The sequence below is a fragment of the Pongo abelii genome, chromosome 10 (genome assembly GCF_028885655.2).
Source record: "Pongo abelii isolate AG06213 chromosome 10, NHGRI_mPonAbe1-v2.0_pri, whole genome shotgun sequence".
NCBI classification, from domain to species: domain Eukaryota; kingdom Metazoa; phylum Chordata; class Mammalia; order Primates; family Hominidae; genus Pongo; species Pongo abelii.
Window position 1 is genome coordinate 43589127 of NC_071995.2, and position 12099 is coordinate 43601225.

General features: G+C 36.4%; 1 protein-coding gene across 5 annotated transcripts in view; it reads right to left on the reverse strand.

Annotated features, from left to right (window-relative positions):
- Window positions 1–338: 338 nt before the first annotated feature.
- Window positions 339–12099, reverse strand: part of SCAF11 (SR-related CTD associated factor 11) — a 79343-nt gene continuing 67582 nt past the window's right edge. For all 5 annotated transcript variants that reach the window (XM_024256675.3, XM_054527178.2, XM_054527179.1 and 2 more), the window contains 5 exons: window positions 7242–9959; window positions 5938–6284; window positions 4140–4358; window positions 3670–3789; window positions 339–3404 (listed from right to left, as the gene is read on the reverse strand). In XM_024256675.3, coding sequence (XP_024112443.2) covers window positions 3258–3404; window positions 3670–3789; window positions 4140–4358; window positions 5938–6284; window positions 7242–9959 — 3551 coding nt within the window. In that variant the 3' untranslated portion in view covers window positions 339–3257. The remainder of the gene's footprint in view (window positions 3405–3669; window positions 3790–4139; window positions 4359–5937; window positions 6285–7241; window positions 9960–12099) is intronic.

The window sequence follows — 12099 nt, forward strand, 5'->3', positions numbered from 1 at the left end:
CAAGTGAAAATGAAAGGTTACAACATAATTATGTGCAGTTTGCTTGGCATTAGTTGTTACCTTTGGTAGGATTACAGGTGATTTTTCTCCTTTTTCAGTCTCTTACACATTTACTAAAGTTTTTCTAATTTCTTACAATAATTATGTAATTAGGGGAAAATGCCATTAAAATATATGCTTATAGCTAACTCTAAGCTTGCTTTAGAGCTTGGGTATTACATAACCATGATGCGAATGACTTTGGTACAAATCCAAGTAACACTTCAACACGTTTGTAAGGGATTATAATTGAAAAGTCACCATTCCCCTGGAACCTTAATAATAAAATGTTAAAGACGTAAGTTTATCAAAAGAATTTATTAGAAAATATTACACACTACATACATATTTATTTAAGAGTATAATTTCAGTAGACAGCACTCCAACTTCATAATACAAACAATATCTCATGGACCCTGGGGCAATCACTGTGCTTCTGAAGCTACATCTTTTGGATGGAACATTCAAGCAGTACACACTGTGGCCATTTAAACGAAGGTAAGAGAAAAAAATGTGATAATTACCAAAACAAATTTTAAAAAGCACAAAACTTTCGGAATGTTAATGGATAACTACTATTAGTCTCAAAATTCTAGGCATTTCTATAAAACATTGGTCAATGTGACTAGTAAGTTAAAGGGACCAAGGTTTCAAAGATCAATACTGAACCTTGATAAATAATAAGAGGAAGTGTAACTCCACAAAATGTTTCTGATTAAGTTTGTGCCCATGCAAAATTAACATAAATTTCTTAAAGAACTCAAGAATGAGGAATGTTAAAGCAATGTATTTTTTCAACATAAAGCATGCATTTTCTAATACATTCTTAAACATTTCAAAATTTTAAAAGTTTGAATTCTAATCAAGTAGCTATTAATGCAGTCTAACCAGTGCCCCAATCAGATGTGGAACACACACTTGTTACTGTCACAGAAATAATTCATGGGAGTGCTACTAAAGATATATGAGACTTCAACTCTTGACCACACCACTTTTTCTCCAAAACTTTAGAACTTGTTTGCAAAAGCTAAATGGTATAAAACACATTTTAAAATGTCACCCAATTCTCAAATGTCACTGAAAGAAAATGCAGGAAAAGTATGTATTGTGTGATTAATCAGCTTAGGCTTAACTCAAAATACTTTGAACGTTCACAAAATTGTTTCTAGAGTTCTAACCTAAAACAACTAAGGAGGTGTGCCTTGATATTCTGAAACACTGTCTTAATACTTTATTAGAAGAAATATGCTTGAAATTTCTTTATCATAATCTAAACACAAACTTTAAAAATATATACCAGTAGAATACCATATTACAAATGCCCAGAAATGTAGAATAAAGGTCAAAAACTGCTTGGAAATATTTTTATGATTACACTCATAACTTAAAGCTTATGAACTAGCACAATCATTATGGGGCCAACATTTCAAAATATTTTGCCTATCAAAGCTAGCACCAGGAAAAGTATTATGCACATAAAATTGAGAAACAGATACTCTTTACTTTAGAAAAGCACAGTTCTACAGAGTATTGCTCTGGCTAAACAGTTTAGCTAGTAAAAAGGTCAGTTTATCTCACTGAGGCATGTATCTCCTTGGATCTATTAACTTATCTGAAGAACTTTCCAGATACTTGGTATGTACTGAAAATTCTTACTGGAATCAGTTTATCATGGAGAAAACCCACTGTTCTTTCAAGATGCCAGTTAAAATAATGGCACGATAAAACATTTTAAACTTACCTTTTATAAAAACTGAGATATTCTAGTACTAAAAAGAGAAAAAAAAAAAAACCCCAAATCCCTAGTCCCTGAAAGGCTAACCAAAACTCCATTATTTAAATTTCCCCTCCGTTTGTAAAACACAGGTTTTATTGTCTAGAATTTTGCAACATGGCTAATGGCTACCACCTGATCACCAAATTAACACTTCATTCATTGTAAAGCATTTGGGGATTTTCAAGTGTAAAAATAATTTAATCAGTGATTAGATAAACAACTTTACGCCAGTGCCATGAGTCTTGTAATTCTTAGCCCCAAGGAAGGGAGGATAACAGCCTAACAGCAATTCTCGAATTGGCACAAATAATTTATCGTCTGCAACGGGTAGAAGAAGATACTATGAAAGAACATAATTTCTACAAAGTCAACACTTTTTTTTTTTTTTTTTTGAGACAGAGATTTGCTCCTGTTGCCCAGGCTGGAGTGCAATGGCATGGTCTCGGCTCACTGCAACACCCGCCTCCTGGGTTCAACTTATTCTCCTGCCTCAGCCTCCCACATAGCTGGGATTACAGGCACTCACCACCACGCCTGGCTAATTTTTGTATTTTTAGTAGAGACGGGATTTCACCATGTTGGCCAGGCTGGTCTCGAACTCCTGACCTCAGGTGATCCGCCCACCTCGGCCTCCCAAAGTGCTGGGATTACAGGCGTGAGCCATCATGCCCGGCCGAAAGTCAACAATTTTTCCAAATCTTTTTCCTCAAAGTCTTCAACAAAGACTTTGAACTGCCAAAGTTGTAATCTAGTAACTCAAACTGCTTATCTCAATTAGGGGTAAAAAAAGGCACAAAAGAAAAACAAGCAGCATAACCTTTATTTGGTCATACAATAGGTGAAGAGTGTCTCAATGTTTTGAACACTAAATTTTACTTGTGATAATTTTTTTTCTATCTAGGCAATGTATTCAGATATGTGCTTTAAAAATACACATTAGGAACTTTGCAACTGATACGTTCTATTTAATATTAGGAATATTTTTCATGGTAATACATTATTTAACTTTCTATAATTAGAGGGAAAAAATCATAAAGATCATACTTTATATTTTAACCTGACAGAATAAATGCATTATATATATCTCTTTGAAAACCAGTGCACTTAGAAGTTTCTAATTTATGCACTCCATTGCCCTAATCAAAAAGCTATACATTTTCCAGTATCCACACTGTAACACAGTCCTAGTAAAGATGCACATTCCTTTAAACCCTTTACTTTCCCTTGAATTTTGTGGGGGAGGGTGGAGGGGAAGGAAGGATACAGAAGTTGCAGTGCAGACCTATATTTATTTAGAACAAAACATCATATCCTGTGTTAAAAAAATAATTTTATCAAAACCAAATTTCAATCACAGTTATGTATGATTTTCAGTTAATAGTACATGTTGAAATTGCACTTTGCAGATATCCTGATAATGTCCTTGACAGCGTTCCCCATTTCAGCCTATGTTTTTTTCAGTAGACACAGGTTCTTCCAGAGTTTTCTTTTGGCTCCCCTTCCGTGAATATTTGTATTTGTCTACATAGGCTTTAACCAGATTTGCCACTTTAGTAGAATTTACTTCTCCACTCTTACTATGACAAACCTAAGAAAAAAGGGGTGGGGGGTAAACTTTTTTCATGCTCAAAGGGATTAAAGCCAAAATAGAAAGCTTTGTGAAAAACAACCCCAAAGAGATAATCAGACTTATTTTCATGTTTCATTATCTCACACAAACTAATCAAAAGGCAAAAAAGTAGACAGGAATTAGTAGGAGCTAGCTTTTATTATTTTAATTGAACTTCAGCATTCATTTATTAAAACAGAGGTGGTTCAAAACATGCACATACTCCACTAAAGCCATAACTTACTTTATCTACTGCTTTCCGTACAATTTCTTTATATTCTTCCTTGGTGATATCTTTATTTTGGTAAAATGGCTTGATGGCCAATTTTACCTCTTGTGCTGCTTTTTCTTGAATTTGCAATTTCTGATGAAAAGAAAATGTACAATTTATTATTTGCCAGTCATATGCTCTCACAAAATTCCGAACAAGAAATTGAAAATACTTCACATTTACAATGAGACTCTCCAACTATTAACATGACAAATACAAAACAGTTTATTTACTAAAACATATCAAACATTTCTAAAAACAATTATAAAATATTACCAGTAATTTACGGGACATCAACACATCTAGAGAGATTCCTTCAAATAATAATGGCATTTAGACAGCCCATAAGAAATTCCCTTCACCACTCATACAATAAAAAGCTGATAATTTTTCTCCTTTATCATATACAGAATTATGGAGGTTGCTCTCAACCTTGAACTTGCCTTGTCTGTCTTCGAGCTATCTGCGCTGGCTTCCACTGCAACACTTACTTTGCTTTCTGCCAATTTTACAGCAGCATTAGAGGCTTTGCTGTGACTTGATGACGAAGTATTACCAGAACTTGGTCCCTCAGCCGTTCCTGTATTTCCTGGGGCTGCTGTCGGAGCAGGCAAAACTGGTGTACTCATGTTATTACTTACATGAGAAGAACTAGGAATACCCTGTTTTAAAGAGTTATCATCAGTTAATGAATTACTTGTACTCGATAGAAGTCTTTTAGTGATGTATTAGAAATAACATTAAAAAACACAAAGCAAACCAACCTTAGTACTAAAGAAAAATGCGTATTTCAGGTAATTATATCTAAAGGGCCCTTTAAAGAAAAATCAGTAACATTCTTAAATGGGGCCTTATTTAGATATGTCAAGATGACTTTTAAATTATATATATGTATTGTAACATTCTGACAGCAACACTAAAAACAAGGAGAAGGAGAATAGCATTTAAAATATTGTATCTTTCCTGCAAGGATCTTTAGGAATATTAACGAATATTAAAGTGCGCCCACTTTAAAGATTGGAAAAAATAAGGCAGTAAAGTCAAATGGCTTGTAGCAAGTTGACAGGAGAAAAAAAGGCTGCAGTAAGTTGACAGGAGAAAAAGATTAAGATCCCAAATACTAAAATCCAATTTCCCTATTCCTTCAACTCTATCTTACTGTCAAGATTCTATTTTATTTTATTTTAATTAATTAATTAATTATTTATTTAGAGACGAAGTCTCACTCTGTCTCCCAGGCTGGAGTGCAGTGGTGCGATCTTGGCTCACTGCAATCTCCGACTACCAGGTTCAAATGATTCTCGAGCCTCAGCCTCCTAGTAGCTGGCATTACAGGCATGCATCACCACGCCTGGCTAATTTTTGTATTTTTTTTTTTTTTCTAGACAGAGTCTTGCTCTGTCACCCAGGCTGGAGTGCAGTGGCGCGATCTCGGCTCACTGCAACCTCCACCTCCTGGGTTCAAGCAATTCTCCTGCCTCAACCTCCCGAGTAGCTGGGATTATAGGTGCTTGCCACCACACCCGGCTAATTTTTGTATTTTTAGTAGAAGCAGGGTTTCACCATGTTGGCCAGGCTGATCCTGACCTCGTGATTCACCCACCTCGGCCTCACAAAGTGCTGGGATAACAGGTGTGAGCCACCATGCCCGGCCTAGGATTCTAAAATTTTTAAAAGGCAGTCATAAAATTATAAGCAACACAGTGTTTGCAAATTATTCAAATTTTCTATGTCTCACAGAGGCACTTCTCCTTTCTTTTTAGCATGATAAATTCATGAAAATGAAACACAGATGGTAATGGATAATAAACAGCTTTATCTAGTGTTTGTCTGAACAAGACAATAAAAGCTTCATCACAGTACTTAATCACTAGTTCCCACCGTCCCCATACACCCCCTAAACAGTGCAAAACAGGGGAAAAATGTAAAGCACCTACCACTCGATTCTAATTTGGCTTATAATTTGGTTTACTTAATATGAAAAAAAAAATCCTGTTCAGATATAAGTAACAGCATATATGTAGCTTGGATTTGGTAATAAGTATTTAATTAATTTTCTAATTTGGGAGTTGGGGGGTTTTGAGAAGGATAGTGAAAGAGGGATTATGAAGGTTTACCATAACTGAAATCAAATAAACAATTGTTTTTGAATGCCAGGATGCCTTTTTTTGAACATCTGTCATGAACAGCTAAATGTTTACAATGGCTATATTGATTAAACTTGAGTTGCTAAAAACATACCTGCAATTGCTTTCCATCTGGTTGTGAAGCAATGTAGTTGACTTGTTGGGATGGTGGGGGAGGGGGTGGTGGTGGTGGTAGTCCCTGAGATACACTGGTAGGAGCGGCTACCTGCATGAGGGGTACTCCTGTGTGGAGATGCAAGGGTAGCTGAGGATGAATGTTAAATGGATTGCGTTGGATGTTCATCAAAGGAGCATGAACACCCACTGGATAGGGGAAGATATTCATAGGCTGGTGTTGTGCATTCATTTGTTGCTGCATTACATTCATTTGTGGTTGCATCATATTTATAGGTAGCTGAGAACCATCAACTTGCTGGTTTGTTTGGTCTTTTAGGCTAGAATCTATCAAAAGAAAAAAAGCTTGTGAAAAAAATCATGTTATAAATCTCTTTAGACAGAGAAACAAAGAACCACTGGTTACAGTAAAATTAAATAGCAATTAATAGGCTCAGTATACCAATACCAATCTCCAATAGCTAATTTAATCCTGTCATTTCTAAATAATGTGGACTGATTTTCTAACTGAAAGAAAACATTTGGCCAGGCACGGTGGCTCAAGCCTGTAATCCCGCCACTTTGGTAGGCCAAGGCGGGCGGATCACCTGAGGTCAGGTGTTCGAGAGCAGCCTGGCCAACATGGTGAAATCCCATCTTTACTAAAAAAGTACAAAAATTAGCCAGGCGTGGTGGTGAGCGCCTGTAATCCCAGCTATTCAGGAGGCTGGAGAATCGCCTGAACCCAGGAGGTGGAGGTTGCAGTGAGCAAAGATCGTGCCATTGCACTCTAGCCTGGGCAACAACAGAGAAACTCCATCTCGAAAAACAAAACAAACATTCACCTGAAAATGATTATTCAATTTTTCTATCTTCAACAGCCTTTTTCTTGCAATGTTCTTAACAAGAAAAAAAAACAAGGCAATATAAATCTTTGCTATTAAAACAATGGCTTATTTGTATGAGAACAATTATCAAAAAATTAAAAGTGTACATATCTAAAATAAACAAATTAGAAGTTAAATCCTGCATAGGAATATCCCAAACTCTTTTATTGTAGCAAACAGTGCTGAAAATATTTAAGTCTTTGGCAAGGTTTGGAGCAGAGGTAGCATCAATAATATACTTATGTAGATAAACGTACGTGTAATATATATTTACATAATGCAAAGTGACTTGTAAACAACTAAGGTTCAGCTTATTATAAAAACTATAAATGAGGATCATTTCAACTCATACAAATAACATTAAATTTATAATTCTTCAAATAAAACAGTATCAATAAACCAACAAGAAATACATTACCCTGTCCAGATGTTTCCTCCTCTTGTTTCATCCATCCAGACTGTGGACCTGAAGAATTTCTGCCTCGTCGTGAGTAGTAGTTTTGTACATCTGCTGGCAAAGTCTTTCTCACGGCCCAGCTGGATGCAGATGTCCATCCAGATCTATCTGCTGGTGTATCAAATGAGAACTCCTGTTCACTTTTCCGCTTACAGGATTGCTGTTCCACAAACTTGAAAGATTCACTCCCTGAACTGTTTGAATTCCCTGAGAGGGGTTTTCGATTTTGCCACCGATTTTCATTCTGATCTTTATAGGCAAAACTACTTCTGTAAGTGCCTCTGCCACGGTTGCCTCTGCCTCTACCACGGTTAAATACCCAACCAGAACCAAAGTTTTTATTCCAAGAATTTCCTGAATTTTCATTTCTATTTTCTTCCCAATGAGACTCTTTCAACTTTTCTGGATTTCTGGTTCTTGGATCAGGGCCAGAGTTTATTTTTTCTGTTATCCAATTGGGACAGTCATTTCTATGTTTGTCAGCAGAATTTGGATCATCAGCATCTAGATGGATGTCATTTTTTTCTTTTTTGGTATTTTCATTCTGTTTCTCTGGGTCATTCTTTCTGTACCGATCATTTCCTCGTGGACATCTCCAACCATCATTTGCCCATCTTCCCTTCCACCGGGGACAGTAACTATCTCTGTCAATTCTACCAAACGATGAAGTCTTACTTTTTGTTCTACATCTTGACGGGGACCTAGAATGAGATCTGGACCTAGACCACTTTCTGGTTCTCCTTTCTCTCTCTCTCCTCTGCCCATCTCTATCACTTTCTCGTTCTCTGCTCTGGGACCTGGATTTTTCTCCTGGGGAGGAATCTTTCACTCTTGGCTGAGATCTTTTGTTCTCTCTAGAAGTTTCTCTTCTTGGGGACAGTGATTCAGATCTTCTGCTTTCCCTAGTAGTATCCCTTTTTGGAGACCGAGACTGAGATTGCCTCCTTTCTCTTGCAATATCCTTTTTTGGGGACTGAGAACGGGATTTTTTCCGGCCTCTGGCTGACTCATTCTTAGGAGATGGTGATTGAGACTTCCTGCTTTCTTTCCCAGTTTCTCTTGTGGGAGATGGAGACTGGGGCCGCTTCTTTTCTTGTGGAGTGTCTTTGTTGGGCGACCAAGTTGTAGATGGAGAATGAAATCTAGATCTTCGAGTACGAGGCTTTTTGGCTTTATCTATGGTATCTTTTGGGCTTTCAGATGGTTGAGAAACAGTTTCAACCTTTTCATCTGCAAGATCAGAAGACGACATATTATTTTCGGAACGGTGTGTCACAGAATTTTCATTCATTTGTTTAAGATCAGCATTTACAGATGGTTCAACTTCAGATTCATTTTGGTCACTGCAAAATGAATCACACTCCATAGGTATCATTTCATTGTTGTCCTCACTAAAATGCTTCTGAATCTGTTCAGTGTGTGTTTTAGGCAACTCTGTACATCTAGGATGTTCGGTCAGCGATTCATTCTTTTCTTCTAAAGATTTTTCCAATTTGGTGTTCAGAAGATTATTTTTTAATAAGTTATTTTCAGAGCCTTGAATATTATTGAAATCTTCATTCCCAAAAGTATCACATGTTGCAATTATTTCTACATCTTCAGTTTCAACATGCCCAAGCAATTGAACCTCTGGGCTCTTAACAGATTGTCTGTCCACTGTTTGTATAATTTCACCCTCAGAAGATTCTAACTTGGGGCTCTCTGTAAGCTCCTCTGTTTTTAGTGTAGAATCTTTATGTTCAGTAATTTCTACTATGGAACTCTCTGTCATTTTTTCTTCATTAACCACTGACTCTACATTCTCAGATAACTCACTTAGGGGACAAGATACAGGTTGGTACACTTTGCTTTCAGATGTTAAACATGTAGGAAAATCATTTGGAAGATGAACTGTACATACATCTGTCTTTACCTCTGATTGTGAAAGTCCAGATATCTGGTCTTGCTTTTCCAATGGATCACCTCCTTTTTCAAAAATATTTTCAGAAATCTCACTTTCCAAACACAAAACATTAGCCTCTATACCTGTATTCTCAAGTTTTTTAACTTCCCCTTCCTTAGCAACTAGCACAGGAGGATCTTGAGCACAAGACTCAGAAGATGAAGATTCTACTCTGTTCTCTGTATCATGATTTGCAGTATGCTTCTCACTTTCTTCTATTTGCTCACTGCAACTTTTCAAGCAATTAGCAGACTGGTTTTCTACATGAGTCTGCACAGTACAAATGTTACTACTGTCTACATCTGATTGGTGCTCTTTTTCTAACACAGGTGATGTGTCAGATTCTGCTGTTTCTTCATCTACTGAATCATTGGAAGATGATTTTTCAGGGGCAGCTACAGAGCTCCGAAGTTTCTTTTTCAGTAAAGGTGGTTTTCTTCCTCTTCTTACAGACTTCCGTTTTGGAGCCTGTCTTGTTTGCTTTTCTGACTCAGCTGAAGAGGGAACACTTAAAGATGGATTACTGTTACCTGGGGCATCACACCCAGAACTGTTTGATATTGGGGATCTCTGAGACTGACTGGCTGTTTCAGCTCTTGTGTTACGTGTAGACCTCCTTGTAGGAGTTGTCATTGCAGGTTTTCGTCTTGATCCTCTGGTATTTGATGTACCAGAAGTTTGCTTCTTTTCTTCCCCTTCTTGAGTATGTGCTAATGCATATCCCTTGCAAGAAGTACCTAATAATATTTAAAAAAAAAAAAAAAAAAAAAAAAGGTAAAAAATATGTTTTAAGAAATAGTAATTTGGCTTTAGCTAATTTTAGCATAAAATAGTCTGCAACAGAGTGAAACAAAATACTTATAAATAAAACTATTAATAAATGCACAGCTACTAACATTTGAGTAATATGAGATATTCATCAACTTTCTTAATGACACTGAAATAAGTTATAACTAGATTTGGTCCAAGTGGGCAATTTTATAGAGAAAAAAAGGAAAATAACTTTTGGTCTTGTAACTGCTACTTGCTTAATTTTTTTTTTTTTTTTGGAGACAGGGTCTCACTCTGTCACCCAGGCTGGAGTGCAATGGCGTGATCACTGGAGCAATCATCGCTCACAGAAGCCTCAATCTCCCAGGCTCAAGCGATCCTCCCGCCTCAGCCTCCTGAGTAGCTGGGACTACAGGCATGCGCTACCATGCCCAGCTAATTTTTGTATTTTTAATAGAGACAGAGTTTCGCCATGTTGCCCAAGCTGGTCTCAAACTCCTGAGTTCAAGTGATATGCCTGCCTCGGCCTCCCAAACTGCTGGGAATATAGGCGTGAGCTACTGCGCCCGGCCGTGATCTGGGATTATCTAGGCAAAAGGAGAGAGAAAATGGTCAGGTTATCCATGAATTAATAAAGACTCAAACTATTTATTAATAATTAATTAACAGATGTTACTTCTAAAGATCTATGGTTTGGATATGAAAGCCTGAAACAGAAAGGAGACTTCTAATCAGTTCCTCAAAGCCTCCAAGTTGTAATTTCTAAAAACTACAACAGAGTTTCTAGTTGGAATATTTTTTATTTTTAAAACTGACAGACAGATAAAACTGTATGTGTTTACCATGTACAACGTGATGTTTTGAAGTACATATACATTGTGGAATGACCAAATCTAGCTACTTAATATATGCACTACCTGAGGTAGTTATAATTTGTTTAGTGAGAACACTTTACATCCACTCTCTAGCAATTTTCAAAAATACAATATAGTTGACCCTTTAACAACACAGGGATTAGGAGCACCAACCTCCAACACAGTCAAAAATTGGCATAGTTTTTACTCCCCAAAACTTAACTGTTATTCACCAGACTCCTTACCGATAACAGTGAATTAACATATTTTTTAATGTGTTACATACTGTATTCTTACAATAAAAGAAGCTAAAGAAAAGGTTATTACAAAAATCATAAGAGAAAATACATTATAATGCTGTACTGTATTTATTGATACCCTAAGTTTATATCATTTGTTTACAAGATGAATCATCTGTCTGAAATGGCAGGCAACTGCAGCTATAGATCTCAATCTGTTCCTATCAAGGAATTAAACTTCTTCTTATAAAGCCATAACTTTGCTTCTTGGGAGCACTTCCTACATCACTAATGGCACTTCATGTGAGTCCCAAAGGTGTTACTCAAGGTTTACAGTATTGCACTAAACACTATGAAAAATACGCAAGCACTGCAAGAGATCACTTTTTACTGTGATATGCAATCTATTAGAAAGACAAACGCTCACATGGAGATGATTACATTAAACCAAGTTTTGCGTTGTTTTTGTTTTTGTTTTTTTGAGACAGGCTCTTGTTCTGTTGCACAGGCTGGAGTGCAGTGGTGCAATCACGGCTCATTGTAGCCTCAACCTCCCAGACATTCACAACACTTGAGTACACCAGAACAGCAACAGGTGGCAGCCACAAAAATTGTTACACTGGTAAATATGTACTACATTTAATTTTACACAGCTATGATTTAATACTGTATCTTTACAGATGTTTACATTTCTTGTGATTGTAAATGGTGGAACCATGTGGTTTGAGTGTGTATATGTTTTGATAAATTTTAACTTTTTATCATAGATTTGTATATATTTTATGGTAGTAAATGATGAAATAGACTAGTACCTACATATATTTTATGCCATTAATGACATACCTTTTTCTTCATTTTTTCACTATTTATAGGTTATGCGATTTGTCTGTTTTTTCAGTGTTGCAAATCTCCAAAAATTTTGCGATATATATATATTTTTTAAATTCATGTATAAATGTCGGCACCCAGTTAAAACCTTTGTTCAAGGGTCAACTGTATTATTATAGTCATCA